Genomic DNA, 18,120 nt, shown 5'->3' on the forward strand with positions numbered 1-18,120 from the left:
GCTTTCCTTTGGCTTTCTGGTGAGGACTCTACCCCCAATTTGAGTAGCAGTGAGGAACCACTTTAAGTGAAAACCTGATTTAGCATCTGCTGAGATAAACAGAAAAGAACGCAGGAAAGCCAAAAGCCAAGGAAAGGGAATGAAAGTGTAATTCAATTTTATAAAAAAGGAGATTTGTTCTTCTGGAACGTTGGGTGGAAATCTTGCTGAGTGACCTAGCTGTCATAAATCCTCTCTGGAACAAAGTAACAAAGGAAGGAAGGGGATAAGGGGGAGGGAAGAAGGAAAAAATAAATAAAAGAAAGAAGGAAGGAAATTATCCAGCAGGGACTCTGCTGAGGACTAGACCGTAAGACTCAGGGAACGTTTAAAATGAAACTTTCCTGAAAACCTTTCAGAGAGATGTGTTTCCTCAGAAGAGCATCATCAGGGCTGTTCAATGCCCAGGGCGAGTTTCTTTCATATAATTGGACATGAAACACTATCACATTTGAGGTTGGCTGGAGGCCATTCAGAAATTAAATCATTATTCAACCCAAGGGGCTTTCCAAATGATGATGTAGCTTCTTAGGAGGAAATTAATATTGAAGAGTGTATCATATCTAATTGGAATCTTGAGGAAATAGGGTCCTGAGTAGGTAAAACATCTGGGGGCTAACGTAGGGCAGAATGAGTGACGCCCTCACTTTTGTGTTTTGCCTTAATTATGATGTGAAAAGGAAAATCTTGTTTATTTTTTATGCCAGGAGGGCAGGGGTTGGTTGGGAAAGGCTCCTCCATGCACCTTCAGTTTGACAGTAGAAAGTTTGCTTCTTTCATTTCTTTGCACAGATATGCAAGGAGAGCTGAATAGTCACAAAGGGCTTCTTGGTTTGCCTTACAAGGCAGTTGGGAGTTAATGACTGACTTATCAGCCATGGTAATGGGTAGGCACTGAACACAAAGGTACTGTAGTGATTTCCCCCCTTCAAGAGAAAGTCTGTTTGAGACCCTTGCTATGTTCCTGTTTGGAAGAGGGAAGGCGGGGTGTGATCAAGTTTGAAGCATCCATGACACAGCAGCCTCTTCTCTATCTTCCTATACCCTTTTGTATGAATTACTGTGAGGGCGCAACTTCCCAAATCCACTGAGCACACAAAGGTCTGATTTTCTCACTTGAGAAAGGTACTCAAATCTTACTCTTAAATTGACTTTGGGGGTCCAGACTATGTGCGGTGTCTTCAGATAAGACCACATTAGATGCTGGTGCTCCTGGCAACTCTCCCTCCTTGGATCATATCTAAGCTGACCTGTTTAATGGTGATACAGTTCCTCTCAATTACTCAAAGTGCTGAGGCCAACCACAAGTGTACCACACCTGGCTTGTGTCAGACCACAGCAGAAACGTCAAGCTTATCTCCTGAGAAGAAGAGTCCCTCACTCAAGATTCAAATGATTTAAAAAACCCCAAACCCACAGTCTATTAGGAAGATCTAAAAGAGCATTGGGTCACTGTGAAAAGTACAAACAGATCTTAAAAACAGAAAGAGAGATCACAGTCTCCTTTCAATAAAATTGATCTTAAAACGACTTAGGAAAGAATACGCACTCTATTCGTATAGAATTGCAGGTAGTTGTCCATTTTGATTCCAAACTGCATCATTGTTTCAGCTGCACTGATATAACTCTGAACAGTATCATAGGTTCTTCCCAGTCCTCAAACTATGACCTTTCTATACCTCAGTCCCACTTCTATAAAATGGGATTGGTCTAATGTGGATTTCACAGAAAATGACTATAGACATCCAGTGTCATTATAAAGATAACATGTGTAACGTGAATTCTTGTCATGGTTTGAAATTGCTTGAAATATTGGGTTGGTCAAAAATACTCGTTTGGGTTTGTCCATAAGATATTACGGAAAAATCGGAATGAACTTTTTTGGCCAACCCAAGATATACATTGTTTGAATTACCATTATTTCAGTGCTTAGGAGGAGCCATGCACACTTATTTCCAGGACCCAAAGTTTATTAACATAAATGCTAGTATTACAGATCCCACCAAGTTTTGAGGCAATTCCTCCAACCTTGTGACTAGTCAGAATTTTGAAAACAAAATCAAAGTAGGTAAGCTGGAAGTGCTCCTTACTTTTGATTTGTTACGTAGACACTTAGCTTAGCAAACTGTCATTGCTTGGGATGAAAGGAAAGACTGAGAACATCTACTGTTGGTTAGTAAGCCGCCTGTAATAATTGCAGTTAGCGGCACAATGACACTGAGTAATCAGACTCAGCCAAAATGAATAGAATTTTCACAAAATTTTACCTCTCACCAGATCTAACTGGAGTAGCCCTTGAACTCTGAGTACTGCTCTCCAGAGCAACATGATTATGGGTCTAAGTTCATCAATGACTAGGCAAACATGTTTTCTCCATTTTTACTCTATTGCAATCTGACTGTTATGATGTTGCTATGGTGACACCTTACCGATATCCCTTTGCTGTTTCGGTACCCTCTCAGAGGAAGCTGTGACGAAGTGGTTTGGCAACAGAGTCTTTCTGGGACTTTGCTCACACGTGATTGAAGACCAGCAGGGCTTTCCTCTTACCAGGAACGTATAGAGTGGGAACTGAAAATGATGAAAAATAAGTTGCACTGACTTGAGCAACGAAAGTGAATGTTATTCACCCTGTATCAACCTAACCAGAAATATTCTCTTTTTGTTCCCAATTCCAGGAGATGTCATCCCAAGGGACAGTGAGTCTTTTGGATTCAGTGTGGAATATAACACATGCTGGGTGCTGGGATCTCTTACCCTCAAGGCGGAGGGGCTACATGAGGGTGGTGTGAGAACGACATGCTGGAAAGAAAAGAAGGTAGTGTTTTTGAGCACTTATCTGTCAGCACTTACAGTGACAGGCACTCTGCCAAGCACCTTACATGCAACCCTTCACTGAGTCCATACGATTACTTATATTACTTACCCCGTTTTACAAAATGAAGTAGCTGACTCAGAGAGATTAGACACAGCTAATATGGATCTTTCAGACTCTGAAGACTATTCTCTTAATTACGATGCACCTTGTCTCTCTATAATTCATCCTTCAGATGATCCTGGCTTCTCTCTTTTCCCAAGAAAAGCTTGGAAGTGAGATTCATGAGTGGTCCCATCCAAATTCCTCAGTTTTGTCCCATAGGAACCTGGAGAGGATTATCTGAAACAGCCGAAAAGCTGACAACGTCATCTGGGACAAATGCACCCTTGTGGCCTTTTCCACTTAGGTATCAGGACACATAGAACACTAATGGTCATGAGACACAGAATCAATGTCCCAATTTTACTAGTTGTGTAATCTTGGGTGAGTCACTTAATCCTTCCAACATTAGTTCCTTTATCTGTGAAATGGAAGTGGTGAAAGCCATATGGCCAGTTGCTCTCATTATCCATTTTTGCCCTCTTTTAGAACCTTTTGAGTCTGAGATATTTGAGGCTGTGCCCTGGACTAAGATTTATAGGTCTATGATTGTCCTTTTATAAGGCAGCAAACAGAGTTAACAGTCTAATTAAAACATTATCCTCAACAACAAGTTCATTTTTCTCTTCTACTTGTTACCTTTTGAGTTACAGCTTCAGACTTTACTTTGGAAGCTTCTTGAGGTAATTTGTATCCATTAAGAACTGTTAACAAAAATCATTAAATCCCTGTGCTCTCTAGCCTAGCTTTCGGGGTCCCAGCCCTTATCCTCTAACTGCATGAAAACTAGATGAATCTTGGTTTCCAGAGCACACCTAGCATTTTCTCCCTTCTTGTGTCCTTACTGCTGTGGTTCCCTCTCTCTGAAACAGCCTTTCCATCTGACTGAAGCAAGGTCCACCCTCTTAAGTGCAGCTCAAATGGCACGTCCTCCCTGAAGCTCCCTACCATCAGCTCCACCCAGAATAAATCGATCCCATCTCTATGCTCCACAAAATCGTGTTGGCTTGTTCTACATTACCCCCCCCCCATAGTCTTTCTTTAGCGCTATTGCAATTTGTGTTTCTCTTATCACTTTCACTAGATTGTAAGCATCTCAAGGGCAAGAGCCAAGGTTGCCAATTGCCATGTGATAGTGGCAAGAAAGTGTGAGGGTTACGGCCATGGGCTTCAATCACACTGCACAGTCTAAAACCTGCCTACATGATGTACTAGCTGCATGACCTTGGGCAAGTTAATTCAAACTTTTCTAGTCTATAATTTCCTCACCTGTACCTACTACATAGGGATCTTCTGAGTATTAAATGAGATATTCCATGTAAAGTGTTTAGCAAGTACCTGGCATATTGTAGGTGCTTAATAGATATATATATATTTTTTGCGGTACACGGGCCTCTCACTGTTGTGGCCTCTCCCGTTGCGGAGCACAGGGTCCGGACGCGCAGGCTCAGCGGCCATGGCTCACGGGCCCAGCCGCTCCGCGGCATGTGGGATCTTGCCAGACCAGAGCATGAACTCATGTCGCCTGCATGGGCAGGCGGACTCTCAACCACTGTGCCACCAGGGAAGCCCTGTAGGTGCTTAATAGATATTAAGTATTTGCAATGCCTACAGTGAGGTCTTTTCATTAATTATTTCAACATGTATTTATTGAGTGCTGTATTAGTCTGTTCAGGCTCTCGCAACAAAATACCATACCACTGAATGACTTAAACAATAGACGTTTACTTCTCACAGTCCTGTAGGCTGAGGAGTCAAAGATCACAGTGCCAGACAATTTGATTCCTGGTGAGGAATCTCTTCTTGTCTTGCAGTTGGCCCCTACTCACTGTTGTCCTCACATGGCAGAGAGACAGCAATCTCGGTCTTTTCTTTTTTCTTCACATAAGCCACTAATCTCTCTCTGAGGGCTCATCTAACACTAATTATCTCCCAAAGACCACATCTTCAAATACTATCACATTGAGGATTAGGCCTTCAACATATGAATTGGGCTGTAGGTGGGGGGAGAGAAGGGCACAGAGCGGGTGACAACAATTCAGTCCATAGCAAGTATCCATATATTTTCTATACTTTTATTGAGCTGGTCTAGGGATAGAGCAATAAACCAAACAGAATAAAAATCTTTGTCTCATGGAGTTTATTTTCTACTGGAAAGAGTAAGGCAGTGTGTAGAGGGAATAATTGCTGTCATAGATGTCCATGTCCTTATCTCTCTAACCTGTGAATACCTGACGCTACAAAGGGGAATTAGGTTGCAGGTGGAATTAACATTGCTAATTAGCTGACTTTAACATAAGAAGATAATCCTGGATTATCTGGATGGGTTCAGTGTCATTTCCCCATAGGTAGAAGAAAGGAAGCAGAAAGACAAGAGTGATACAATCTGAGAAGGATTTGACCTTCCCATGCTGGTTTGGAAGATGGAGAAGACCTATGAGCCAAGGAATGCGGGTGGCCTCTAGAAGCTAGTAAACAAGGAAACTGATTTCCCCTATAGATTTAAAAGAGGATTGCAGCCCTGCTGACACCTTGATTTTAGCCCAATGAGACCTAAGTTTGGACTTCTAAGTTCCAGAACTGTAAGATAAATTTGTATGATTTTAAGCCACCAAGTTTGTGGTAATTAGTTACAGCAGCCATAGAAAATGAAAATAGGCAGTGTATATATTGTATATCACATGGCAATAAATTCTATGGAGAAAATTGGAGTGGGGAATGTGGAGAGGGTGTGTTGGGGGTGGCGGTTGATTATAATTTTAAACAGAGCAGAAAGGGGGGCCCTCTGGTGACTTCTGACCAAGACCTGAAGGAAGTGAGGTAGTAAGCCGTGAAGTATCTGAGCAAAGAGTGTTCCTGGCAGAAGGCACAGCAGATATAAAGGTAGGAGCGCTTACCTGGCATGTGTGGGAATCAAAGAGGGCAGTGTGGATAGAGCGGAATTTGTGATGGGGCAGGTAATGGGAGACAAAGTCAGAGATAAAGGAGTGCTTCTTTGTGCCGCTTTTACTCTGAGTAAGAAAGGAAGGCCCAGGAGGATTTGGATTAGCAGAGTGACGAAATGCAACATACATTTTAAGGGAGTTACACTGGCGGCTGTATTGAGAATAAAACAAACACAGGGCAAGGAGGAAGCACGGGGACCAGGTAGGAAGCTATTGCAGTATTCCAGGCTGCAGGTATTTGTGGCTGGACCAGGATGGTAACTGTGGAGGTGGTGGACGGAGGTCTGCTTCTGGATATCTTTTTCTTTTAAAAAAGTATTTATTTATTTTTGGCTGTGCTGGGTCTTAGTTGCTGCGCGTGGCGAGCGCAGCAACTAAGAGTAGGGGCTACTCTAGTTGCGGCGAGTAGGGTCTACTCTTCGTTGCGGTGCGCAGGCTTCTCAATTGCGGTGGCTTCTCTTGTTGCAGAGCACGGGCTCTAGGCGCGTGGGCTTCAGTAGTTGTGGCTCGCGGGCTCTAGAGCGCAGGCTCGGTAGTTGTGGTGCACCTGCTTAGCTGCTCCGCTGCATGTGGCATCTTCCCGGACCAGGGCTTGAATACATGCCCCCTGCATTGGCAGGCGGATTCTTAATCACTGTGCCACCAGGGAAGCCCCTGGATATCTTTTGAAGATAACACCAATGAGTTTTTCTGATAGATTAGAGGTGGAATAGAAAAGGAGAAAAGTCAAAGAAGATTCCACGGGGCCTTAAGCAACTGAAAGGTTGGACTGGCCCTTCCCTGAGTTGGGGGAAGACAGCAGTGTGAGCAAGTCTGACAGAGAGGATCCATTCAGTGTGGGTGAACTTTTGATATCTGAATCCTCCCCCTCCCCCATCCTTTTCCTTCAGAGTACTTTTCCCAACAAGCAAAGACACATACATATAAGGGATAATAGCCAGTGGGAAACAATATCTACTTCAAATCATGATGGGGCCAGTTTGCTGTACAATACAGGGCTCTGATAAAAGCCAGATTGGAGAAGAGATGTAGCCCAAGATGCTATAGATTGAATGTTTGTGTCCCCCCAAACACAATTCGTGTGTTGAATTCTAACCCCCAAGGTGATGCTATTGGGAGGTGGGGCCTTTGGGAGGTGATCAGGTCACAAGGGCAGAGCCCTTATGAATGGGATTAGTGCCCTTATAAAAGAGGCCTGGGAAAGCTTCCTTGTCCCTTTCTGCCATGTGAAGACACAGAGGAAAGATGTCTATGAGGAAACGGCCCATCATCAAACGCTGAATCTGCCAGTGCCCTGATCTTGGACTTCCTAGCCTCCAGAACTGTGAGAAGTAATTTCCATTTATAAGCCACCCGGCCTATGGCATTTTGTTTCAGTAGCCTGAATAGACTAAGAAACAGGACCAAAGAAGGCTTGAGTTTAAAATGCTGGCCCTTCAGAGCAGATTCTGAAGGTTGAGCCATCTTCTTCCAGCCACCAGGTCACAAGCAGGGAAGCTAGATCAAGGGTGGGTGAGAGATAGGATGTGATTCATTATATTGATCCCACTCACTGGTGAACGTTATCGAGGAAATAACAAAGGCTACCAGGTTCACCATTTCTCCCCAGTGAAGGGGCCACTAAGGGGATGAAGTGGGATGAAAGTTCTCTTTTCCCTACAGGCAAGGCTGAAACCCAAAGAGAGAGGCAGAGACCCTTCCATTAATGCTTATTGATTAGAATCCAATGCCTTCTTTGCCCTGCACATGCCCTGCTCATCTGCGCACTGGAGGTTGAACCCTATTTTCGAGGAAAGAAGTTGGATCTCAATGTTCTTTAATTTCCGAGACAGGAAGCCTTATTTTTCCTCTCTTCTTGACAGAACAGAAAAGACCACGTAATGAGAATTCTTGGGTAGGCAACAGCCTCTTCCCAATTAGGAACAAGTAAGAGAGAAGGACTATTAAAGGTAAACTAGAGTAATTAAGAGACACTTCTACCCTAATTGTCATGGATGATGAAGAGCTGTCTGACTGCCAGGGAGCCCAGGAACAAAAGGAACGTGAAAGCAGTGAAGTTTGAGTTTGAGCAATTTGGAAACGAGATTGCATGACTCAACAATGAACAGAAACATTGCTTAGTGGCTGGGTTTTTGTATCTGACCATTTTTTCTTCTCTTGTTTGAGTTTTATATTCACAATATTCATTATCTTTGCATTGCCAAGTGACACAGAATTAAATCATTTAATCCAGGGTTGATATCATTAGACCATGACTATTTATTAAATATTTCTTATAATATCAGAATTGACTTGATATTGCAAAGGATGAGTGATTTTAGAGGGTCTCACTTGGTAGTTGTGGAAACAACTTTTGCAGGAGGGGTGTTTTCTCTGTGTATTCTAGTTTCTACTCAATATATTTCCATACTTCTTTAAAGTGTGTAGTAAGAACTGTAAAATGCAATACCTAGTCATTTGGTACTTCTCACTCAACGTGCACTAAGATGCTATCATACAGGGAATTAAAAGATGTGGAAGACTCATTATTTTCCTCAGGAAGCTTATATTTCATGACTCCTACTATGAACTAGGAATACTTTCTATGTTTACTTTACACTTTACTACCACACTGCAAGGTAGATACTACAAGGTAGAGGTCATAGACCAAGATCACACAAATAGAAAGTGTCAGGCTGTGGGTTGGGCTTCAAAGTCCATGCTCTTTCCATTACTCCCAGCTTGCTCTAGCAAATTTGCTAGAATCTCAAAGTATTTTCCAATGATTAATGCTCTCCTCAGTGGGCAGTCCACAGCATTTTTCAACAAGTCAGAAAATCCTGGAGAAGGTAAGCAATTTCCCCCTCTCTAGGTGCCTTGGATGTGGCCTGGTGAACCCAGAACGCACCCTCTCTGATCTGATATCTACTCCCCGCCCTGTCCACAGAGTCAATGTCTTTTCCGCAAGGCTGGGTAGGAGCCCTGCTCAGACGGTTCATTCCCCACCTCTTTCCGGAGGGAAGATGACCCAAAGGCGACCTGACGTCTCTTTCCGACGGAGCTGCCATTCCTCGGGCGGCCGCCAGGGGGTCCCCGCACGCGCCTCCGCATGGTAGCCGCGCGCCGGGTGCCGGTGGGGGCTGCTTTGGAGCGGCGGCGTCTGCAGCTGGAGTCCCGCGCTCGCTCGCCCGCGCGCTCGTTGAGACCGCGCGCGCTGGCCCGGGAGCCCCTCGCTGGATCCGCGAGCGTCGCCCCTCCTGCCCCGAGCTCATCCTCTTCCTCTCGCGCCGCCTGTAGCTGCCTCGGCGCGGGGAGCCGACAGGGCCCCGGGGCTGAAGGTAAAAACCCCACGGTGAGTGAGAGCTCGCTTCAAGCGAGGGGAGGTGGCGCAGCCCGCGGCCGCTCGCGCCGGGTCGCGCTCAGGAGGGTAGAGGTGCGGGGCGCACCTGGGGGCGGGTGCAACAGGAGGGCGGGAGGCGGCGGACCCCGTTTCCCCGCCCGCCCTTCGCTGGCTTCCGGGGCTGGAATTCGCGTCAGACCCCTGCCCGCGTCTTGGTTTTCTGGCCGGCTCCTCCCGCGCCCTTCCCGGGTGTGAACGAGAGTCCACCCCGGGCTCCGGGGCCTTGATTTTAAAAGATCTGTTCAAAATATCTATCTTCTTCTTCTGTCCCCGAATCCATCCCGGGTTGCAGATAACAACTGCAGGGTGCGTGCGGGGCAGTGGGTGGCGGGAAGACAAACTTTTACAAAAGTGCGCCTGGGCAGGGGACCACGTTTCGGGCGTCTTGGTATTGAAGGAGGAGGCTCGGCTCGGGGCTGCGAAGGGGGACTCCGCTCCATCGGCGAGGTCGTCCCGGGGACTGTGGATGCTTCTTGGAGGGAGAGGGTGTGAAAAGGACGTACAAATCCTGCCGAACCCCTGGGCCAACAACTGTCAAATATCTGGAATCCCAGCCCCTCCCTTTCCCTGTACTGAGGAAGAAGGTGGAAACCCTTCAACTTTCCTTTAATTGCCCCTCCCTGCCTTTGGACCCCTCTGGAAGGGTAAAGGGCCGACTCCCGGCGCCTGGCAAGTAAGTACCAGAGACCCCAAACTCCTCAAGATCCCCCTTCACCCACCTTCCTGACCCCTCCCAGACGTCCTCTCCGCAGGGACCACGCGACAGAGCCGATTGAGATCGTGGCGAATAGCCTTTTGTTTCTCCGCGTTTCCCCTATTGTTTGCCTTTCTCACATCTGGCGGTGCTCGGGAGACAAGGAAACCCCTCGGGTCCTCCTCTCCCGCCTCCACACCAGCCACCCGGCCAGCTCGCGCCTGGGAGCCCGCCTGGGGAAGGAGAGGAGCCTGACCCCAGCGGGGCCGCCCCACCCGGGCCTTGCGGTTAGAGGGCGGAGGGAAAGTTTTTCCTTCCCCGCCTCCTCGGGTGCCTGTGTCCCCGGGCGCATTTCTCAGGTCTTATCCCCAGCGCGCCGAAGAGCGCTGGTCGAGATGGGTGTCTCTTTCGGCAGAGAGTGGAAGCAAGGTTCCGCCCCAATCCGGGTGTCCTTTGGTGGGTTCCAGTGGATTCCGAACTCCGCCTAAAGGCGTGCGGCCGGCCCGCTGCCAGGCGGCGGGACGGGATCAGGACACGTCTGGTAGGCAGACAGCTTTAAGGCTCTGAGGTCTGCGAGTTTCCAAGGGTCGAAGGGCAGGCGAGTCGCCTTAAAGAGAATGGAGATATGCAAATAACCTAGGAAGCCTCGAGACTTTGTCGAGAAACAGAAGTGAAGTGGTTCCCTCCAGAGTGAACCTGGAGTTCTGTCTTCGCATAGGGCTTCAAGTGTAAAGTCCCGGTCCCCTCTCTGCATTTAGGAAAAGCGGACCCGGAGCACCCAGCGCAGACGCTGCCAGGGCCGAGTTCACGATACCCAGGCCTTGTGAATCGGTGTCTGGGGACAGAGCTCCCCTGTGAGTGCGCCTGTGAGATTATAGTGGCCCTGTTTCTCTGCCTTTCCTATCAAGTTGTTTGCTTACACATGGTGCTTATTCTTAATGACTGTGGATTATTAAAGAACTAGGACTTACCACCTGAAACTAATATAATATTGTAAATCAACTATACCTCGGGGGCGGGGTGGGGGTGGGGTGCGGGGGAAGAACTAGGGCCAAAGCACAGTAGCCACTCTGAGAGGGCAGGGCCCCCAGCTGGTGCCCCTAGAGTCCCTTAGACTGTGAGAGGAGACTGTCTGTACACCTGTTGGAATCTATACCTGCACATAGTCTTACATATACTGGTGTTGTCAGCTTTTTCTGTCTAACTGACACCCAATCAGTCCCCTTCCAAGGAGACTCAACTACACCCTTTTTAAATCCTCCACCATTTGATCCCTGCCCCAAGACAGGGGAGGGAAGAAGCTTCCATCTGAACACTCGTGACAGATGTGCCCACTCAAGCATTTTAAGTACAAACTGCACCCTGGCCTCTGCCCAGTTCCAGAAGTTTTCCCTTTACTGGACTTAGAACTTTTGAGCTTCCATTTAATAAAGAAGAACAAAGGAGACTAAGTCAAGAGAGTGGACACATAGAGCACTTTCTCCAGTGATTTCTGAATATTACCAGTGGGACCAACAAAAGAAAGAAAGCAAAATCTTTGAAGCCCCAGAAGGCACTTTACAAAGATTTCATTATGAAAATGATCCCCAAGGAAGGATTCCTTTGAAATTAGCAGCAGCAGCAGGAGAAAAACAAGAAGGACCTGAGTTGCTCAAGAAGTGTCTAAAGTCATTATTAGCAAAGTGAAAGGGCAGTGTCTGTCCCAGTCTACTCTAGTAAGGAAAACAGGGTAATTGCAGTGAAAGATAAGCTTGTACAGTTTCTTTAATTTTAGAATTAAAAGAAAACCCTCCCCAGCATTGTAGAAAAAAAACAGAAAATACAGACAGGTGAAAATTAAAACAGAGGAAGGAGGGATATTATAAACAAGGCTCCATTAAACAATCTTATCCAGGTATTTCCTTGGAATAAATTTCTGGAGATAGGATAGCCAGGTCTAAGGAGTTAACCTCTCCCCATCAATACACAGGAATTTTTTTCCCCTATACTCTATACCCCACTGATAGTTTATATTATCACTCTTCTTTATCTCTGCCAGACTGGTGGGAGGGGGGTATCTTATTGTCTTCTTTTGAATTTCTTTAATCATAAATGGGATTAAACATTTTTTCATATTGCCTGTTAGTATTTCTTCGTGATGGTGCCAGTTTGTGTCCTTACCTATTTTTCAGTGAGAGTGTTCTCCTTTTTCTGACTAGTGGTGCTCTTAATAAAAGCATCCTGTTCTGACTTCTGCCCCTGCCAGTACAATCAGACAATCTTTATTGACTTGAAGTGCTAATTCTCTTCCTTCTTGCATTGCAAACATTTAGCAAGACTGCAACCATAACTTGCTGAAGTAACTGACACGGTCCCAGTAGAGTTACAAGGGAGACCATGCAAAGGCATTATTAGAGAAAGTCCTGGAAAATATTAAGTGTATACCTTCTGCTCAGTAGCTTGCATGCCCTAACTCCTTTATAGCTTGTAATGCTTTTTTAAAATTTAGAACTACTGGGCTTCCCTGGTGGCACAGTTGTTGGGAGTCCGCCTGCTGATGCAGGGGACGTGGGTTCGTGCCCCGGTCCGGGAAGATCCCACATGCCATGGAGCGGCTGGGCCCGTGAGCCGTGGCCACTGAGCCTGCGTGTCCAGAGCCTGTGCTCCGCAACGGGAGAGGCATCAACAGTGAGACGCCCACGTACTGCAAAAAAAAAAAAAAAAATTTAGAACTACTACTGATGAGTTGTTTTTTTCTAAATGGATTATACTAACTCATTGTCTGATCCTTCCACTGATAACCAGTATACCATGATCCACAACTAGTTCTTGTGCTTTTAAACATTTCTTCTAACTTTTGGACTGAATTTGCCTCAATTTTATCATAAGACTTTTTCAGTTTGACTACATTGTTGGAGCCCTGTACTTGGATGAATCTTGAATCTAAACAATTTAGCAGTGTGCTGTTAAAGTAATAGCAGGAGAAGCCTTCCAAGAGCTGAACCGGGTACATTTCACCCTCTTTGATGCATTTGGGTAGCCACAATCTCTGTTAATTCTTGCTTGAAGGTAGATGGTTCTGAAATGGGGTAGAGGAGAGAGAGGAAGAGAAGATTCATTTCAGCTAGAAGGTGAATTAATACAGATGAAGAACCACACAAGAGAATTTAAGTAAATAATCTGGGTAATCTAGGTACAAAATAACTTTCAAAAAGATAAAGTCTATTAAAGTGTCATGTATTATTAAATTTATTTAACAAATAGAAAGTGGCTTTCTAATTGGGAAAATCCAATCTGAAATTCTTCCATAGTCTGACTGTAGGCATTTCATTTCAGGCACAAAACAAACAAACAAAAAACAATGAAAGGCAGATATTAAACTTTTCTGCAGCATTTTCCATGCCTTTAGATGTAAAAAAATCACACAGCATGCATTAAGAATGAACAATGCTCTCTGCATTAAATCATAGGCATCTAATTCAACCATCCAATATCACCATGGATCTTCACTCTCTTAAAATAGTAAAATACCAAGCCACAAACTTTGTATCATTTTAACCAAACCAAGTTGAGAAGCAAATGGGCCAGAAATTTCAATTTTTTTTTTTTTTTTACAGTAGGGAGACAGGAAGGGTTTTAACTCTATGGGAGCGTGTGCTGAACTTTCCTAGAATAAACAACCTTGGCAGCAAGAGGATTAAGTCCTTGAGGTGTTACATTTTGCAATATTCTCTGATCCGTGTCCTCTAGCCATTGTTTTGGTGGAGTTCAAAGGTGAGAGATAGAGCAAAGCAAGTATGAAAGAGCAAAAGGAAAGAGGAACAGAGAGTAGAAGGTGGAGGGGGAATCCTCCTTTAAAACTGTCTTCAGGATTTCCTAACAAGACTCTTGGTCACCCAGGAGGTGGTTGGCATCACTTTCTTTAGAGACGTGAATGTGGCTGCCATACTTCAGAAACAGTGAACATTACCTAAACCACCACCAATCCAACAGAGGGGAGCCTTGGCATAGCACAGTAATCCTTAAACAGAAGATGAAGGAGGAAGAGAAGGAAAAGGAGATTTTGGAGAGAAATGGAATTTGAATTCTAAGAATATACCTTATTTCCTCCTGAGTAGTGCTGTGAATTTATGAAAGAAGTAGAAGCATCTTCTGATTTCCACTCGGACGATCTCCCAGGCACAGTGACTGTATTTCTTATCTTTGAGGAACCTGTCTATCCTGTTGAAATACCTCCTCAGCTCTAGGTTGCTCAGCTGGGGGACCGGAGCTCCTGACTGTGTCCACTCATCCTCTGCCATCTCTCTCATGTCTTCGTTTTCCTCCTCCTCTTCTTCCAAGCATTGTTCCAGGTATTGCAGCTGTTGATCAAGTCCGATTTGGACTTGTCTCAGGTGTTTCTCTTCCCAAGTGGATTTGAAGGTGTCTTGAATGAAGATGTGGAAAGCCTGTCTGGACATTTCATAGAAGGCCTCCTTGATGTCCCTCGTCAGAGGCTGGGTGTGTGAGAGGATCTCTTGGGGCAACTCAAAAGCTTTGATTTCTCTTAGACACTCTATAGGAAATGACTTGCTCATCCTGCTCAGAAGGCTCAGATTGTGCCAGGTGACTCTCCTCAGGTGAACATTCAGCAAGTTACAGTCCAGAGAGAGGATGCCAGTGACGAACAGACCCATGAGACACACTGGCCACATACACTTTCTAATCACATCAGGATCGGCACTCATTTTTTTTCCTCGCCCCCTTAGCTGAAAAATCCACAAGACTCAAGGTTGATAGTGAGTGAGGTTTTAGGTCTTAAGTATTACTTTGTGTGCCTTTTATACACCTGGGTATCTTCCGTGGGGAGGAGTTTTCTCATTCGTCATTTTATGGTACTCAGGGTTTCGGCCCCTTTGCCTCTGAGGCTTTTTTGACTTTGGGTGACTACATTGACTTTGGAAATGCAATCTTGGTTTTTTTTGTTTTTTTTTTTTTCAGAGAAGTGAGCAAAGCATTACCATTGTGTTATCTTAGGTGCCTGGATGATCCATCCCAGTACTGTAGAATCATCAGAACAAGCCTGATGCAGACTGTTTCAGAAAGAACTGAAAACTGGGACTCTATACACTTGCTCACCTAACACTATTACAGAAGAGAGAGCAATCCTCCAAGGAATATTTTTACCTGACCCTGTAGCCAAACATCTCTCTTTGAGTTAATCGTAGACATTGACAAAATAACTATGATTATTTGATTGCAAGACCACTAGAACATAACATAGGTTAGGTTGTTTCCAATCTTGATAAATTAAGCTTTTTAAAAAATAATTCATTCATTCATTTTAATTTTTGGCCACGTTGGATCTTCGTTGCAGTGCCTGGGCTTCTCCTTGCGGTGGCTTCTCTTGTAGCGGAGCATGGGCTCTCGGTGCGCAAGCTTCAGTAGTTGTGGCACGTGGGCTCAGTAGTTGTGTCTCGTGGGCTCTAGAGCACAGGCTCAGTAGTTGTGGCTCACAGGCTTAGCTGCTCCGCAGCATGTGGGATCTTCCTCGACCAGGGCCCGAACCCCTGTCCCCTGCATTGGCAGGTGGATTCTTATCCCCTGCTCTACCAGGGAAGTCCTTAAATTAAGCTTCTATGTTTGGATATTTTCTCTTTTTATTTGATTTTTCTGAGCCTCAAAAGAGATGAAAAACAGAGTGGGTCGTTGAGCATGGCACTTATCACAGAACAGACTAGGCCAGCTTAGTTTTCTGTTGCCATTAGGAAATGTTGAAACTCTCCAGCTATCCTTTCCTTTAGTTAAACCTGAACCAGTGCTTAGCACCCCCTCATAGCATTTTGTATGATCTGATCTCTTTCTTAGAAGTCCTCCAGAGGGTTGTATATCAGGGAATATTTTTCTGCCTCATTAACTTCTCTCTTGTAGAATCATGAATTTTTTTTTAACTTTTAGATATGGTCTAGACAGTATTTTAAAACTTTAACTTAGCTGTCTTTCCTTCTTGTTTAGAGGTTCTGTATGCTGTAAAGATTTTTTTGTTTGTTCCTGTTTGTTTTTGAGGAGGTATATGAGTAGGTGATCACCCATTTTAGCCAAGCTAATTCCCACCTAGATCAGTATCACTGTGGTAATAATGGCTGTCCACCACTTATGGTTTTCACCCTATTTGACCAGATAACCTTCTTCTGGTTATGGTCAAAGAAAATTTATTTCTCCAGGAATGTGAAATGGGATGTCATTAAATAAGGCTAGCTTTAATTACCACCTTAAAAAAAGAAATGCATTAATTTTCAATAAAATCATTTTAGAATGGTAAGTAACCACCGTTCCATAAATATGGCAGACTTGGACTTCAAAATTGCTTAAGGGGCTTCCCTGGTGGCGCAGTGGTTGAGAATCCGCCTGCCGATGCAGGGGACACGGGTTCGTGCCCCGGTCCGGGAAGATCCCACATGCTGCGGAGCGGCTGGGCTCGTGAGCCATGGCCGCTGAGCCTGCACGTCCAGAGCCTGTGCTCCGCAACGGGAGAGGCCACAACAGTGAGAGGCCCGCGTACCGGGAAAAAAAAAAATTGCTTAAAATGTTTGTGTCTAAATTAACTGGCTACACCAAAGGCTAATTGTAGACAAGTGAGACTTCTTAAAATCCTGGCTTTTTGGACTGGTTTACTATGGGAAGAAAACCTACTACATAATGTTACTCTTTGTGCTCTCTCTGTATAAATTCTGATTTCACAGAGATATTTTGTGGGATGACTAACTTAGAAAAATAATTAGGAAAATGGACCCTTTTACACAGGAATATAAATAGACACAAACTTCCTGGAAAGCAAGGTGGTGCTATGTATCAAAAGCCTTAAAAATGTACATAATCTTTGACTCAGCAATTCTCCCTCTAGGAGTTTATCTCCAAGAAATAATGATGGATGTCTTTTAAGGACTTAGCTGTCAGGAAGTTCATCACAGCAAAAAACTGAAAACAATTTAAATGTTCAGCAGTACGTACTTGGTTAAGTAAACCATCCATAGAAGACGTCTGTGCAAGCGTTAAAAATTATGTTGTGGTAATATATTTGGTTACTTGGATGGATACACTTTGTAGCTTAAAAACAAGCTTACGTGGTAGTATATAGAGTCTGATTTGTTAAATATAAACATATGCATATATGTACAGAAGAAATCTAGTAGTATATATGCTACAAATATTGAGTCATTATCTCTGACTAGAAAAATTATGGGTGATTTTTAGTTTTGTATTTTTATTTACCTAGATTTTTAAAGTTTTCTATAGGCAGCAAGTATTTCTTATTTAATAAGGCAAACTCTTTTTCAAACAAAATATATTGTAAAAAAGATATTATACTGCAGATATACATCTGCAGTAGGATCAATACTACTTTATTTATGTAAACATTTCCGTTAAACATAAGTCAAACATTTCCGTTAAAAAGGAGATGAGAATTTTCTCTGAGATTCAGTTCTAATTCAGTTGATATGAATAATATAGACTATGTGGGAGTTCCGTGTAGTATTGTTACAACTTTGCATATAAAAATATAGATTTATGTATATATATATAATACATATATTTATTATTGCACATACATACACACACAGAATTTATAAAATGCAAATCTCTTCTGAGGGCCAGACCTTCTTACATACCTCACTTAACTTCTTATACCTAAAGCTTTTTGAATTGTCGCAGTCAGAACTGCTTGTTCCTCTTTGGGCTTCTACAGTGCTTTGTCCTCCTTAATTCTGGCTTTGTAAAGTAAATAATTGTGTAAGTGTTGATCTCCCAATTTTGTGTGCCCCCCACCTCTACCCACCCAGGGTGCTTAGAATAGTTCGTGTTTGAGACACTACAAATGTACTAACCAAGCTAAGAGATTGTTCAGTTGACTTTCTGTGCTAAGAGGTTCTGCCCGTGGGTGATGGAGGTGGCTGGAGATTTGGCCATTGTCAACCATCTTGAAGGTCCCTGTATTTTCTGCCATGTCCGGTTTGGCATCTTATCCTCCTCACCCCATATTCCCTCCCTCTATTGGCATTCCATATTGTATCCTCATTTCTTCAAAACTGTATTTTTAGCATCTACCTCATGCCAATCCCTGGGCTAGGTCTTGAAGAAGGAGAGATAAGGTATAGTCCATGACCTCAAGGAGTCTGCTGTTGAAGAA

General features: G+C 44.3%; 3 protein-coding genes across 8 annotated transcripts in view; 1 reads left to right on the plus strand and 2 right to left on the minus strand.

Moving 5' to 3' along the window:
* Positions 1 to 8,746: 8,746 nt before the first annotated feature.
* LOC136794740 (translation initiation factor IF-2) lies at positions 8,747 to 10,898 on the minus strand. The gene is made up of 3 exons (XM_067041067.1): positions 10,895 to 10,898; positions 10,000 to 10,335; positions 8,747 to 9,212 (listed from the first exon to the last, which is right to left on the minus strand). Exons 1-3 carry the CDS (start codon positions 10,896 to 10,898, stop codon positions 8,830 to 8,832), a joined length of 723 nt encoding a protein of 240 aa, XP_066897168.1. The 3' UTR covers positions 8,747 to 8,829.
* The window catches only part of MOB3B (MOB kinase activator 3B), a 291,202-nt gene continuing 282,028 nt past the window's right edge, over positions 8,947 to 18,120 (plus strand). For 3 of the 6 annotated variants that reach the window (XR_010841957.1, XM_067041387.1, XM_067041388.1), the window contains exon 1: positions 9,016 to 9,232. The gene's annotated coding sequence lies outside the window, so the exon portion shown is untranslated. Of the gene's footprint in view, positions 9,233 to 18,120 lie in introns of all 6 variants that reach the window. The other 3 variants (XM_059071182.2, XM_067041390.1, XM_059071180.2) reach the window with 3 other exon arrangements.
* IFNK (interferon kappa) lies at positions 14,054 to 14,680 on the minus strand. The gene has a single exon (XM_059071187.1). The coding sequence runs from the start codon at positions 14,678 to 14,680 to the stop codon at positions 14,054 to 14,056; it is 627 nt and encodes a 208-aa protein (XP_058927170.1).

This window comes from Kogia breviceps, chromosome 8 (assembly GCF_026419965.1).
Source record: "Kogia breviceps isolate mKogBre1 chromosome 8, mKogBre1 haplotype 1, whole genome shotgun sequence".
NCBI lineage: Eukaryota > Metazoa > Chordata > Mammalia > Artiodactyla > Physeteridae > Kogia > Kogia breviceps.

What these genes read in the sequence shown, in the direction of transcription:
- LOC136794740 (XM_067041067.1), bottom strand. An exon ending in GTCTGGGAGGGGTCAGGAAG is followed by an intron (nt 9,213 to 9,999) that starts GTGGGTGAAGGG and finishes TTTTACCTTCAG; the next exon opens with CCCCGGGGCCCTGTCGGCTC.
- IFNK (XM_059071187.1), bottom strand. Translation starts at nt 14,680, where the DNA reads ATGAGTGCCGATCCTGATGTGATTAGAAAGTGTATGTGGCCAGTGTGT.